Source organism: Polyodon spathula, chromosome 4 (assembly GCF_017654505.1).
Source record: "Polyodon spathula isolate WHYD16114869_AA chromosome 4, ASM1765450v1, whole genome shotgun sequence".
Classification (NCBI taxonomy): Eukaryota; Metazoa; Chordata; class Actinopteri; order Acipenseriformes; family Polyodontidae; genus Polyodon; species Polyodon spathula.
In genome coordinates this window covers 90,940,490-90,956,782 of record NC_054537.1, presented here as the reverse complement: position 1 = coordinate 90,956,782, position 16,293 = coordinate 90,940,490, and the positions used below count along the sequence as shown (strand labels likewise).

The window sequence follows — 16,293 nt, the reverse complement described above, 5'->3', positions numbered from 1 at the left end:
CTTTCGTTAAACCGAACATTCATTTTGGGATACTTAAATCACGTCCATTTTTACCCCCCCCAAATCTATATTATTTTAAAAACATAGTTACAGTATGGATGTTAACACTTCACATGCAAAATTATATATATCTCCATGTGTATATATATATATATATATATATATATATATATATATATATATATATATATATATATATATATATATATATTCCTATATTACTATTATGGCATAAATAAAATAAAAATGTGTTACCAAATCTGTCCTAAGGGGCTCTAAATAAAAGTATGAAGTTAATGTTATTTATTTTCTGCCAACTTGTGGCTACTTTCTGAAATTGCATGTGATGTATAACGAGTTCTAGGGCTTGATACAACACGGGCATGCTGTGCAATTACAGATTCTCACTCCTGACAGTGAGATGAGGTTTAACGCTTTTCTACTGCATAGTGCTTAAGATACTCCCTTGTGATTTGCATGGTCTCGGTTCCCACCAAGCCTTCGCCATTACACCAAGATAGAACTATCCCGACATGGCTTTCACTCTCTCTCTCTCATATATATATATATATATATATATATAGAGATATACACACACACACACACACATATATACACACACACACACACACACACACACACACACACATATATATATATACACACACACATATATATACACACACACACACACACAGACACACACACACTTAGTGTGTCTAACTTTAGAGCCTTTAGTGTTATCATGACTACTTGCTTTTAACTTAATTTTGAAAGATTTATTTTTTCTATGAGAAAAAAAGCAATATTGATAGATGGTCAAACATTTGCACAATACTGTATGTCAGGTTTAAACATGATATTTAACATGACTGAAGACAACAGCATGTAACCAATTTATAATAATGATACAATTTCATTATAGCATATCAACTATCAGTCTGTTCCTCTTCTAAAATGAAATAATACTATTCATTTAAATGTAGGAGAGAGGTTATTGATGAGTGCAATGCATAGTCAGTGTAGTGCAGAATCATCTAATTCCATAGTCAGCAGTGTTAACAGATTGTATCTGAGCCCCATTCCAATGCATTAGCACAGTATCACAAATGAACACGGATTCCCAGCATTGCCGCTGGGCAGTGCCTTCTATTACATGACATGCAATACTCTAAAATATATACCCTGACTACTGACAATGAATTCCCAATTATTTCCAACAAAACATACACAAAAATATGATCCTTACAAAAGGAGGATCTGTAAATTAAATATTGAGAATAAAAGGGGGGGAGGTGGTACAGAGCATGCCACCCAGAGCCCACTGGTCGACAAAGGCCGTCATGTTGCCAGCGAACTGCGTGGGCGTGCTCCAAATTAACCCGGGACCAGACCAGGGCCCTGAAGATTGCTCCGCAGTCAAAGAGACCCTCCCCAGTAATCTTAGTAGTAGTATTTGTTCAATAATTTGAATATTTGCCATTGCACTAGTTTAAATATAAAAAAAATCTGTATTTTACTCAGGGTCAGAATAAACACTTAGTAGCAAGGACTGTCTGGCAGAGCAATGACCTCAGTTCAGCAACATTTTGTCATTAACGGAGTGATGGTTTAGTTATGGCTGCCAGCTTAGTTGATGTACAGTACTACTCATTGTTGTAAATTAGCAAGGTATTTGGTCCATGACTATATAATTTACTTCTCTTAACTTTTTAAACTGTTCCCATGTCAAACAGTACCACAGCAGTATATCTTTTTTAAAGGCCAGTCATTGATAAATTGTTTTACTATTGATCGACTGAAAAATCTATCCTTTCCCATGAGAAGTGGCTAAGAGTGTCATTAATGATACTGAAAACAGGACTGCAATTGGCAGGGAAATCGATCTGTGTTTTATGCACACTAATTAAGTTCAAACTCAACCTACTTTTTTTCTTGATAAACACAACCTTGCACCACAGAAATGGTTAATTTGATGGTGAAGATAGAATGCACTTTCTAAACTTAGCACAGAAATGCAGCACAGAAAGTCTCATATGTTGCCAAACAGACTTTTTTTTGCATTTTCTATAGACCTAATTATATACAGCATATATTTTAACACACATTATAATCATAGTTTACAGGAATTAGGGACTGGTTTGCTTAAAGTGGTTTGAAATGGTGAGAACACAATACAGAACAGGATCCTTTTTGTAAGGTAACTCGATTTTTATTAGCTGCATCCTCTTCTCTTGTCAGGTGTATTGTGCCTTGTGGTAATCTCATGAAAAAATTTTATTAGTTGGATAAACCTGCAATTCTTATTTGTGGCTGATCTGGAATTAATGTAGCTGTGACATATTTATCATGAGTTACTTTGTGAAATCATATTTACCATAAACTACTTCAACATCTTGATGGAATTAATATATTATCTAATATAGGATAATAAACTTACAATAGTCATGCACCTAATCCTGGGTTTCATAACTACCCACTATAACGTTTCTTAAATGACTTGGAGTCAAACATTTAAGCAGTCTGGCTTCTAATAAATAAATAGTTCCTTCTCTGTAGCTTCATGAACAGCTCCCAGTAGTAACCCCATAGACTCAAAGCATCCCTGTTTATAGTCTTGCCACAAATAAGAACAATATATATATAGAAAATGTTGTAACTAGCTCTAAGAACGACTAAGAATTCTGACACCATACCCATATGGAATGTATCCTCTGTGGTTCTAGCAAAATAAACAAATCTCAACATTTAAATATAATTCATTAATAATATGTGTACAGGCTCCTGGTCTGAGCACAGTGCAGCAAATCTTGAGAGCAGGAGCTGTCACTACTCATAACTTCACAGCAGAGCTGGAATTGCTAATAAGGATTTCAAACAAAGAGCCCAGAAGACTGCAACTAAATTAGCTTCAATCCCGTTTCCTTTTTTATCATTATAGTACTGTTATGTGTTTCCTTCAATACCGGTTCATTAACAATACATATGTGCACGTATGTACGTATGTATGTATTAATTTGGCAGACCGAGCATTGCATACTGGTTTCTAAGCAACTGGCACCTTCCATATAGATATCTCTAAACTGCTACAACAAGTTGCTATAGAAACCTTTTTCTTAAAAGGTGCACAAAAAAAGGGTAATTTTTTCCCAGAATTTGAACTATTATCTTAGATGAATAATTGCAAAGCATGCACAACTCCACTAATTGTAAGTAAGTAAGAAGTCAATACAAATCCAAATATGAAGCATCTAATTATGGAAACCTCTCATGATGCTATTTACATTTTCCCATCTCACTTTATACTTACTAATTATCATAATCGATTCACTTTCAAGCAATACCATGAAATTTGAGACATGAAGACTGACGCTAGTGAATGGCTATCCAGTTGACTCTATATAGAAGACATTTATTGATGAAACAAAATGCGGTTTGATGGCCTTCATATTTTTGAAATATACCTTTTCATAGACTATGCAGTTTAATAATCTGCCCTCTATTTACACTTTTAATGGCAAATACAGTTTGAACTATTTCTACCCCTTCTTTTGTGCTTGAGCTACAACCTGGGAGTGTGTCGATCAGTGTTCCGAAAGGCGCCGACCTACTTCTACAATCTAATAAATTGCAATATTAGTAAGTGAGTGTGACAAAGTGCCCGCCCCTGTGTATATTATCTGTTATGTTGCGTGTGGTTTGTTAAATGTTGGTGTATAGTCATTGGTACACGTGATATAAACGGGTCAGTAACACAAGTGTTTAAAATGTATATTTGTATTTAGGCACAGGATTGTACATCACTTCACGTACATTTAAAGTACTTAAAATGTGAGCACGAGGTTGCACATAATTAATTCACGTGCTGGGATTCAAGTGAATAATTAATTAGTAATTGAATCCCGGCACAACAGTATATATAGATGCACGTTTTCACATGCTCGTGCTTGGGTGTTCGGTGAGTGGAGAACAGGAGAGAGGGGAGAGTTAAAATATCAATTGCTATAGCGTGTTGATGGGACCAGCACGATACTTGTATTTATCTGCTCACCGTGTTTGTTAGTGTGTCTGTCCGTGCACCGTGTTTTGTTAAGTATAGTCCGTTTTTGTTTGTCTATTTATTTTGGCATAAAGTGCCGTGTTCTGTTTGTTTGTTAAACCCTTTTATTTTGCAATAAACCGGTGCAAGCAAGCGCCATCATCATTTCATTTCATCCGTCCTGTTTGTGTATTAATTTCCTGGTTCTGACGCTGCCCACTTCGGCCGTCTCTGTGAGAGTGAGCAATTCAGAGATGCCACTGCAGAGAATTCCACACTGAAGTTAGCCTGAGTAAGATCGACAGTGTTTTAGTAAAGACTGTATATTTCACTAAGAATTAAAGTTTTTTTTTAAATCTTTTTTTATTGCTGTAATACCTGTTTGAGTAAAAACTTGAATAAATGTAAAATCCTGGGCAGCACAGTGGCAGAGCATTTAAAACTCCAAAATAGATTGACTACCAGATGATATTTGGAATGACTAATACAAGATGTGTGTGTAACAGGCCAATTGAAAACACTTATTGTTGTGCATTAGGCCAGAACAAAACAATATATTCACTACAGAGGCTGTGAGAGTTCACAGTTCAGATACTCATTGCAATTTACTAACAAATGAAGAACCCGTACAAATTAGGCCCCATTTCACAAATAAGAGTCACTGCATTCCATAAAACAAAATGCTGTACCTAGCACTGGAGGAAGCCTGCAGTTATGTTCTAATGATGTGGGCTTGTAAGAGGTGGAATGAAGCTAGCAAATCTTTGACATGACTGTTTTTAATAGCCAGACTTGGTATGCACATTGATGTGCTGAATGGACTGAATGGCAGGGAGATTAAGACCAGTCACTGTGTAGATCATTAAAATGCACTTTGTAATAGCTTCATACAATGAAGATATTTTATAAGTATAATTAATTAATGATACTGCTTTATCATTTTTGTATTCATTATGTCTAAAGAATGTTGTACCTGGATTATGTGTGCATAAAAACATAATAATAAATACAATAATAATAATAATAACCAAAAAAAAACACAGATAATGGACCAGGTATATAGTATATGCAACATTTTCAAGGGCCAAGGATACTGCAACTCACTTACCTCATAAGCATTTGGGGTGTTAACTGTCTTACCATGTTACATATTCAATAATCCCCTTACCCCAGGGAACCTGCACTTCGGTGGCATTCTCCATACTGGAAGAGTGGAGCACTATGGTGTCAGAATGGTCATCAAAAAACTTGGACACCAGTGTTCTCTTATGGGGTGGGCCCTCCGCCATGAACAGGGAACACCTGTCTGCGTTATAATACACACACAACTGAGGCTGGTCATGTCCAGGTCATTAGAAATGCCCTTGACCAGCTCCAGGATAAAATCCCTTTCATTGGACTCCTTCAGCTGGTATTAGATATCAATGGCACTGGAAGCATACGAAGGCAAACTGACCCAGGACTCCAGCAAAGTGCTCAGAATGTGTGCAGTTGTTGGGGGTAAGGAGCTGGCTTTCCTAAGGAGGGCTCTCCTCATGCTAGACTAGGAATCGTGAGCACTGAGGTTAACATGCTCATCGTATGTCCTGTGGGATGTCATAGTTCTGGAGCGAGTAAAATTCCTCCACAGCTACATGGATGATGTTCATCTATGTAATCAGTCCCCTTAGCTGTCCAGGAAGGGCTCAGTTCTTCTTCCATTGGTACTTTGGGTGGCTGTTGTTCTTTGAGTCACTTGCTCACCACATTGCATTTTCCCTTTTGAAATAGGTACTGCTTAAAAAGATCCGGGTGGCAATGCTAGAAAGCCTCCACGCCTGAAAAGTTCCAGGCAGTCACGATATTAATCTTGACAAAAAAAAAAAAAAAAAATTAAATGTCTGCTCCTTGGTTAGGCATCGTTCGCTAGTTCTTAACACCTTTAGAAACCGTTTTGTACCACAGTTCTTAAAATACCTCTACAAACTGCAGGCTAATGTGTACATGTGATATTTATGTATTAAATATCACATAATTATTTATGTATTAGTGCAGCCCTATACTTAGAAAGCAATTCTCCCCACTGTTGTCTCTGTCCTCCGATCAACTCTGTCTCCACCATATCTCCCTTTAACAGAGGATCTGGTTCTCCAGAGGGGTTATTGCCAGCAACCTGCTGTAGGCGGACATCCACTATAGTTTCTCCCACTGGTACCATCTCAATCTGATCATCAAAGACATCATCTGGCAAAAAGGCTTCTCCCAACTTTTGATAACACTGCAAAAAGATGGGGGTTTTAGAAACATTCTTAATTCTTATAGTAACATTGCCTTGGTGGATACTACACAAAGAACAGGCCACCATCACAGCCCCTTCTTTAAACACTGATTCAATCATATAATCGTAATCCCTCCCATCCAGACCAGTCTTTGTACAGCCCCACACCAACAATTCACTGCCTGCTGTCTTCATTAGAATTAGGGCAACATGGGATGCATTTTCTAGCCTGAAACAAGGTCTCCCAACACTGCCCAAAAACATTAATTCCCAATAATCCAGGAAGAGAAGAAAGGCAAGAGTCTTTAACTATACTGAGCATCAAAAGAAACTTATCACTTATATTTGGATAAAATTCACTAGATGTGATCAAAAAATGACAAACTCCGTTTAAGAGCAGGTGCAGTGACTTTTTATTGCGCTGATTAACAACTGATATCAAGAAGATGCTGCAAAATAATCTGTCGATCTTGGACAGGTGTTGTGACTCTTCGTCTCCCAGTTCGTGGCCTGTCATTGACAGAGTGTGTCTGGTATAGCATCTCGCCAGGTTTGAAATTGCTGGTGTGAGATCCCAAGACGACGAGCCACAGTACACTGCCTTAGTCCAGCCTCCAACATGCTGATTGCACGAAGGTTCTGCTCTCTTGACAGACATGGCATATTGTCTTTTTTTATGTGATTTTTTTTATTGCTTTTATTCAAGCTTGCAATTCAGCAGCTGAAATCACTCCATATCCCGTGTCCAGTCAACTATCTCACTAATAAGGTAATTAAGTGCATATGCTTCAGTCATTGTCACTCAAGCATGTCATCGTCAAGGATGAATGATCAAGTGATTAAAAAGAAACCAAATGTCCATCATTTATATACCTTATTTTTTTTCAAAAATAAATGTGTTATAATAGTGATAAGTTTCTTTTGATGCTCGGTATTTAACACCTCACCTTGGTAGGGTCACAGTCACTACATAACCCATGTATGGGATGGCTAAACCATTAACCTATGAATTTCAGTACAAAGTTCCTGCAATATTCCTCTGGACAGATCTGGAGGGTAGAATGCCTTCCCTCTTTACTGCTGTGAAGTTAAGACCTTCCTCCAGCAGCAACTTCATCTGGAATTCACAATCCATCCTTCAAGCCATCCACAAACTGGTCCCTCAACAGATTATCTTCTTTCCCAATCGTTCCAGGACCTTTGGACTTCATCCTCTTCATTAGCTCTTGTAGACAAAGAACAGAGTCACAGTCTCTTCGGTCTTCTGTCTGCAACCAAAGAACAGGGAGCATAGAGTCGAAGCAGGGGTTCTATCACCATACAACTCTTTCTATTTGTCAAATACTGCTTTTGTTGTGGCACGGGACTCTAAAGGTAAAAAAGATTTCCCTCTTAGCTTCACCCTCTAAACTACCCAAAACCATATCTATTTGATTAACTTCTGGGATCTTATGAATTCCAAAACATGAATTTTAAATTCTCTCCCAATTCAGTTAATCCTGATACACTTTCTATGCCCCCCCCCCCCTCCCCTTTAAATTTTGGGACCCATGGGGCACCCATAAAATAGGGTAACATTGTCACTGGGGATGAGGCACCCGGAGCCTCTTACATTGCATACAATACACCTTACACCACTGCAAAAAATTCTGGGTCCTGCCGACTGAGCCAAATTATGCAACACCTCCAATAATTATTAAATGGGGGTAAAATGTAGCCGTCTATGCCAATTCAATTTATAACGAGGTTGGAGAACTTAAATTGACTAAATACCCAAGGTTCTTTGGAAATCCCAGACAGTAGTAGTATACTGTATACAGAGGACAAACAACACAGGGTTACCAAACAAATTATCTTTATTTTCTACAGAAATGAGGCGTCTAAGGTAGAATACTAAGGGCTCTCAGTGTGAAGAGTAGTGGAAGGCAATTTAAATAAAATTGTTTACAGAAAGATCCTACAGGTGGCACTACTATCACAATTAAGCAGAAGAATGGGGGTTTTACAAGTAGTGTGCAACAATAATAATACACAAAATAGCATTAAAGTTAAAAAAAATTAACATGCAAAAACTATAACTAATCAAAAACAACTTGCAAAATTTAGATCATGCAAAAAAAAAAAGTGTGACTCTAATACCACAAGGTGAAAATCCACAGCAAACAAAAAAACTACTTGGAATCCTCCTTCTTCTAAAAAAGTCACAAAATATCCTGTTAAAAACACAGACAGTTTAAATAAAATAAAAAAAAAAATGGTCAAAACTTAAAAGCAGTGTAGCAGTCCCAAAATATGGCTGAATCAGCCCCTTGACCAGTCCAAAAAACAAAGTATAATTCACAATTTCACTGGACACCAGTAAAAACAGTTCAAGAAAAATACATTACTGTACTTTGGTAAAGAAAAAAAAAGAACAATCCCACTTCCCTTCAAAAAAAAAAAGAAATAAATCCCAGAGCATTACACTTTGTTCGAAAACAGCTTACAACCTGTAAGTATAAAAGAAAGTACACGTTTTATAGATATATTTATACATAATGCATTAAATCTGTGTTTAACAAAAAAAAAACTGGTTGAGTGCAAAAGGCAACATTAACATGTGCATATAGGTCAGAGTTTTTATTTAGGCCTAGCTGTATATGTGAGCATTAACTCCTCACTCCTGAAATGAATCAATTAGCTTTGCTGTCTACACCCTGGACCATGGTTATAATAGAGCTCATTTTGGGTTGCTGTTAGATACAGTTATCTAATGATGGTATGGTGGTCAGTCAGCTAATCAGGTTATGTGAGAGAGCTCTGTCCTTGTTTCATTTCATCTGCTGCTGCAGGTGGTAGTTAGTTTTTAATGTTCGTTTTTATTTCAGTGACAAAGTCCATAAAGCTATTTTTTGTTTGTTTGTTTTTAACGACCTTAGGTAATGTAAGTCAAACATGCCTGATTGCTGAGGAAGCAGCAAGGGTAGAAGATTAGACTGTGAAAAATCTACTGAACATTCACCCAGAAATAATCATTTAGTGTAAAATTGAACATGAGTATAGGACGCAGCTTCCGGACTATACATCCAATGTCACTGTGCCAGACTTGTCAAGGTGTTTTCTCCAAAGAATATTGTGCACGTTTGTTAACTATAATGACTGGATCTATGCAAATAAATGTGATGTGTCATCTGGTCCACTAGACCTATATAAACTGTGTTAGAGCTGTGTGCAACTATTCAGCAACAATCGCATGAAACCGGAATGATCTCAGTGACTTCACAAAGGGCATGACAGTGTAACAAGTGTTTCCGAAATGGCAAACAGATAATGATGAATCAAGCCTGGTCACCACAATGCCAAAGGGACATGAGAGTCCAAAGAACAGCAACCAGACTAATCCTAACAAGCCTTAAAGGACTGAGCTATGAAGAAAGCCTGAAAGAACTGAATCTATTTAGCTTGGAACAAAGAAGATATGACTGAAGTGTTTATTCAGCTGTTTTTATCGTGAGAAAGCGATTGACCCAGCCCTTAAAGTTGCATTGCCAAAAAGGACGTCCTTTTGCTGGTTCATAGTATATTCATGTGACATCACACAGTCATGACTGTAAAGTCGATTTTCACGTGCATGTAAACCCAGCCATAGTTAACTTATACTATTGCTTTAAGTGCAGTACAGAACACAGGAACAGGTGGAATTTAAATGGAGTTAAAACAGAGGGAAGGAGACACGCCTTCACAGAGAGTGGTGAGAGTACGGAATGGGCTACCTGGCCAGTTATTGAGGCAGAATCACTTGGATCCTGTAAAACTCAACTTGACAAAGTCCTGAGATCAATCAGCTACTAGGGACCGGACGAGCTGAGATGAGACGAATGGGCTCCTCTCATTCATACGCTTTCTTAAGCCTGTAGACATATTCAGTATATTGAAACCAGCATCAGGCATGATACAGTGGCCCAAATCACAGAAAAATGTACACTAAATTTGCACTAAACAATGCGTTGGAAATGACATGCTGCTACCATGCAGCTATACGGGCATTCTCACATTGTGTGTGTAGAAACATAAAACATGTCAATTTAGTCATTTGAAAGCATGCCTGTTATTTGTGTCACATTAAGGTTTTATTTAGCAAAATATGTCTCTCAATTATTCATATTTTATTAAAAACAAGGTAAAAATAAAAAGCTTACACGTTTCAACATATTGTCTACACGCTCTGATGAATTAGTGAATTAGTTTGATTAGTTGTTTTTATATTGTTTTTATATTGTGTATGTATTTGTTGTAATGTTTAGCATGAAAGATACCCTTGTGAATGATATTGTGTATCTCAAGGGTTATATCCTGGAGAGCACAAGTTTAAAATAAAACATACAGTACAGATTCAAATTATAGGATTTATTTTTTAAACATGTACTACTGACAGTCTAATGATACACAGTCTTTGCAATGCTCAGTTGTGGTTTTGTGAAAGCAGTACAAGGTGGCTCTAAAAAGAGGCGATAACATAAAAAAAAAAAAAAAAAAAAAAAAAAAAGCTTTCCGGGCATATCGTTAATTAATATTGATCTTTCATCACATGCTCCTTGTCAGTGGAGGACATCAAATGTCACAAATAATTGGTAAACAGCAGAGTTTGAATCTGAGCTGTCACACAGGGTTAGGGTTAGGGTTAGGGTTAGGGTTAGGGTTAGAATTAGGGTTAGGGTTAGAATTAGGGTTAGGGTTAGGGTTAGGGTTAGGGTTAGGGTTAGGGTTAGGGTTAGGGTTAGGGTTAGGGTTAGGGTTAGGGTTAGGGTTAGGGTTAGGGTTAGGGTTAGGGTTAGGGTTAGGGTTAGGGTTAGGGTTAGGGTTAGGGTTAGGGTTAGGGTTAGGGTTAGGGTTAGGGTTAGGGTTAGGGTTAGGGTTAGGGTTAGGGGGTTAGGGTTAGGGTTAGGGTTAGGGTTAGGGTTAGGGTTAGGGTTAGGGTTAGGGTTTAGGGTTAGGGTTAGGGTTAGGGTTAGGGTTAGGGTTAGGGTTAGGGTTAGGGTTAGGGTTAGGGTTAGGGTTAGGGTTAGGGTTAGGGTTAGGGTTAGGGTTAGGGTTAGGGTTAGGGTTAGGGTTAAGGTTTAAGGTTAAATCAGTATAGAAACATTACCGCCCCATTAAAAAATATGAATGAATTAATTACCGCCCCATTAAAATTAATTTAAAATAATGTAAAGCAAGGTAATATGGTATTATTATTATTATTATTATTATTATTATTATTATTATTATTATTATTATAACATTGATGCCTAATGGTAATTTATTACAGACTTACTAGAATGTCACACTGAAAATACTTAGACAAACCTTCTAGCTCAGCTGTTGAAATACTTCATCAGCTGATCTGTAAAAAAGCAGGTGTTACTGATGCAGTGCCTGTGTCTAAGGAAGTGAGGAATCTTTCAAGTTTCCATACCACCTTACTGAATGCAAACATACTGTACAGCTGATTACAATACAGTAGTTGAACTCCCTGTTAAGTCTGGAGACAAACTTAATCATGCTCTGAAGAGGCTATGAGACTGTTGTTACTGCTGGTTACCATAAGAGGGTGCCAAACACCAGTTTTAAAACTCTCATTGGCAGTAATCCACAAAATATGCAAGTTTGTGGTGTTCTTGTGTACTGTATGTACACATACTCAAATACACTGAGTCAATGAATGTCAATGACTGCCAAGCATGTAAGTCATTGGTTTACAGAAATCAGCCAGGTGGTTATTAACAAGAAAAAGGGTGTTAAATGAGATTATCAGTTTTACTCTCCAGGTGAAATGATCATGACAGTATAACGGAAGTATGTATTTGCTATACCATATCTTTAAAGACTGCATATTTGATATAGATCGAGGCAATTGAAATGTGTGATGGGCAATTTGTTTGCAACAATAACTTTTAAAGTCTGTTTTGATGTATGGATGCTATTAGCTATATATTTTTTACAAATTATAATTTGGAATAAGAAAAACATTGTAACTAAGAAATCTGTTTTTCTTTAATAACTGATTTAATTCAGGCATTACAAACATCACTGATATTTTGGATATTGAGTAGAATTTAATATAAAGCCTAATAGAAAAGACTAAAGCCACCTTATATCAAAAGGAATAAGGAACGATTAAGAAAGCTATTGAGGCTGCTAAGAAATGTTGAAATATGTTATAATGCTACAAGCTACAACATGATCAAGAAAATGTAACCTAGAATAGAGGGGGTAATGTTGCAGTCTGTTTAATACAACAATCATTTCATAAGAACATACTTTGGCAAAAGTAATAACATAAGCAAATAGTGGCATGACATCTTGGATATACCAAAGGATATACATTTTAAGGAAGCCTGGACATCTCCTTTTAAATTCTCAGTTCTTAATAAAGCCAAGGCAATCCATTTCAATATTCTACACATGATTTACCGAAGAGAGGCCAATACTTTCTCAATATTCCCCCTCTGTGCCTTTTTTGCCGCAGTTCTGAGGACTCTGATGAATACTTGTTTTACTGATGTGAGGTAACTTGTTGTTTTTGGAAAGACCTTTCAAGCTCTCTGTCTGACAAGCGTTCCACTCCACTAACCCTTCATGTTCATGATGTCATCTTCCACTTCTCCTTCTTTAAAAATCATTTGGATTATTTCAGACAGGCAAAGCATCATATCCACAAATGTAAACATAAAACAATAAAACCAAATACTGTGTCTTTTATTAAATAAGTGGAATATCATGACAGATTTATGTACCTGTAAAAACAAGAACATTTATCAAACCAGTGAACTGTATTACTGTTCGTAAAAAAAAAAAAAAAAGATATTTGATATTCATAAAACTGTTTTGGACTGTTTGTAATTCCTTTAAGACAGATATACAGTTTGCACAGCACACAGACACCATATACAGTGTGTGTATGTGTGTGTGTGTGTGTGTGTGTGTGTGTGTGTGTGTGTGTGTATATATATATATATATATATATATATATATATATATATATATATATATATATATATATACTATATAGTATATATATCGATTAGCTACTGTTAAATTTCAACAATGTTGCTTTTGATGTTAAAGTTCTGACTCCAAAACATACAAATAAATTAGAATGTAAATTATTCTTACATTGAAACAACACAAATCTGTTGTGGTTAGATTGTAAAATCATGATGACTCACTATTGTATAGATGACAGTACATTCTGGTTGAGACACACTTAAAAATGTACATTAAAGACCATTATTTTGAGTTCGTTAAACAGCTTTTTTTCCTCCTTGTCCAGTCACTATAGTCACCTAATGAGCTGTATAATTGTAATTAGCCAGGGCATTTGTAAAGCTAAAGCTAATGTTTTTCAAAACCTTCACAGAAAGTATTTGAAATGTGTTTTGTTCTAATACTTATTAATTAATGCTACATTCTGAAAATTACTCAGACGTCATGTTTTGTTTGTTCAGAATCCTATAAGTAAGCCCAGCTTGTGTGGATGTGAGGCAAGTCTCTGATTCCACCAGTTTCTGTTTCTTAGTCCTGTGAGACCAGTAGAGGACAGAATGAAGCACTCAGCTGCCTGTTGGCATGCCCTGTTGATTCTGACTGCTTTAGCCTGGCAGCATGTTCCTGCTCAGGATGCTGAAGGGTTTTTTCTTTCTGTTAGTGAAAACCCAGAGAGCAATGAAGAACAATACAATCTACAGGTAATCCTTCCCTTTTTAACAGCTTTATACCACTTTACACTTGTTCAGATGTTGTATGGCTATAGTTGCTTCAAGCTGTAAAGTCGTGTGATCCCTATCATATCCAGTTAACTGGAAAGAAGCACCCTGGCATAGATAGAAATATTTTCAATCTGGAAGCTGCACCTTTATTGCTGATTCTTTAGTAGGTCAACTGTATTTAAAATTTAATTATAAAGATATTTTGTACTAAGTGTCTATCAGCACATATGCAAATTCCATATGTCCGTGTGTGTTTTAAGTGATTTTGAAAGATCAGCATGCATTTTCATTTTAAAACATGATATCTGATATTGCATTAGATTAAAGACAGCTTCCAATTGCCATGCCTTGCTCTTTGGAATTCTCATACACTGGTAATTTCACCTGAGCAGTGTCTTCTGGGTCAGAGCATGAAGTGGATGAAAGCATTTGGTGAATGACAGAAATCAAGCATTGAAGGGGTTGCCAGGGTAAAAACATTGCTTTCAAACAGAGATTTCTTTAAAATAATGTTTAGCAGATATCATGTTTTAGAATAAAAATACATGTCTAAAATAACAAGTATTTAATTCAAAGATTGCACTTTCATAAGAGACCTATACAGCGAATGTAAGTGCACGACAAATACAATTAATGGAATGATGTATTAGCTAAAATCACTTTAAACTACCTTGCATCTGCTAAAAACAATGTAATGAAGAAATTACCAACTAATGTTTTTTCCAGGCCAGTCAGGAAGCTGTGGCTAAAGAAGGGAGGAGTCTTGATATAGATGAATTCAAAGATGTTGTACCGTCCACCATCTATAAAATCAGCAAGCCTGTCATGATATCACTGAGACCCCCAAAGCCCAGAGACATCTCCACAAAAGCAAATTTGCCCCTGAGGTTCGGCAGAGCCATGGAGGAGACGATAGAGAGAACCCAGAAGGCAGCTCTCAATCTGTCCCTTCGCAATGGCAGGTCACAGCCTCTCAGCACCTTTCTCCAGCCACAGTCAAACTTTCCCCAGAGATTCGGAAGAACTCAGCCTTCTGCCACCCTGCCACAGAGGTTCGGCAGATCTCAATCTGGCAAGAAACCATCTCACTACATAGCTATATTCCCCCTCAGGTTTGGCAAGTCACTGCTGGCAAGCAGGTATGGGAATGAGCACTGCGTTAGAAATGAAAGCTACAGATGTAGTTAGATACCACCCCATGAGTGTCAAGTAATAAACTATATAGTATATATTATAATATAGATATAATATATATATATATATATATATATATATGTTACATACAATACAACGAATAAAATTCACATAAATATAAGTGTATTTAACTACTATATACTGTGTGTTTTTTATAGGGACACAGAAAAAAACTCGTGTCATGTTTTTGCTATACTAAACAATATTGATTGTACCTTTCCTAAAACAGACAAGTTAAAATTCTCTGACAGTTTGTGTTTCATACTGGAGTCACATTCACTAAAGACAACAAGACTATATTATCACATTTGCACATAAAAACAATCTATGTATATATCTAAAACCTAGCAAGCAGTGAACAAGATTTTTTCATTTTGATTTTTAACTGATAACTATGACTTATAAATTATTATATATATATATATCGATATAATATATATATAATATATATATATATATAATATATATATATATATATATAGATATATATAATATTAGTCATATCACATATACATCTTTGGTGTTTTCTTCGTCAATCACACACGAAATGACAGGCTCCTATCTCTTGTCATGGTTGTCGTCCAAATAGATGTCAGCAGGGCTTCTCAAACTCGATCCTGGGGACCCCCTGTGGCTGTTGGTTTTCACTCTAACTGAACTCTCAATTACTTAACCAGACCCTTAATTGAACTAATAATTTGTTTAATTAGACGTTTCTACTTGTTTTCAGCTCTTAAAAAGTTGCAAATCAAGTTACTCATCAAATGTTACAGCTAACTTAAAATATGCAACTCTTCAAGAGCTGAAAACAAGTAAAAAGGTCTAATTAAGAAAATTATCAGTTCAATTAAATAACTGAGAGGTCGGTTGGAATGAAAACCAGCAGCCACAAGGTTGCCCCAGGACCCAGTTTGAGAGGCCCTGATCTAAAACTTAACCTTTTCCAGGCCTGTTTTAATTACTAGAATGTTAGCTAAACACAATATAAATAGTGTTCCTAGTTATAATAGAGCCACGTCAGAAAATAACAATAATCAATGTACTTCCATTTCTCTTTCTTTCAGAGAACTGCAGGA

General features: G+C 36.4%; 2 protein-coding genes across 2 annotated transcripts in view; one reads left to right on the top strand and one right to left on the bottom strand.

The window, feature by feature from the left end:
• pde11al (phosphodiesterase 11a, like) overlaps window positions 1-7,431 on the bottom strand; it is a 31,018-nt gene extending 23,587 nt beyond the window's left edge. The window contains 6 exon segments of the mRNA XM_041246775.1: window positions 5,148-5,184; window positions 5,186-5,366; window positions 5,369-5,704; window positions 5,707-5,887; window positions 6,138-6,296; window positions 7,375-7,431. Of these exon segments, the coding sequence (XP_041102709.1) occupies window positions 5,148-5,184; window positions 5,186-5,366; window positions 5,369-5,704; window positions 5,707-5,887; window positions 6,138-6,296; window positions 7,375-7,431 (951 nt within the window).
• Window positions 7,432-13,847: 6,416 nt separating this feature from the next.
• npvf (neuropeptide VF precursor) overlaps window positions 13,848-16,293 on the top strand; it is a 2,590-nt gene continuing 144 nt past the window's right edge. The window contains exons 1-3 of the mRNA XM_041249007.1: window positions 13,848-14,002; window positions 14,750-15,162; window positions 16,282-16,293. The exon at window positions 16,282-16,293 is cut by the window's right edge and continues 144 nt beyond it. Of these exons, the coding sequence (XP_041104941.1) occupies window positions 13,859-14,002; window positions 14,750-15,162; window positions 16,282-16,293 (569 nt within the window). The 5' untranslated portion in view covers window positions 13,848-13,858. The remainder of the gene's footprint in view (window positions 14,003-14,749; window positions 15,163-16,281) is intronic.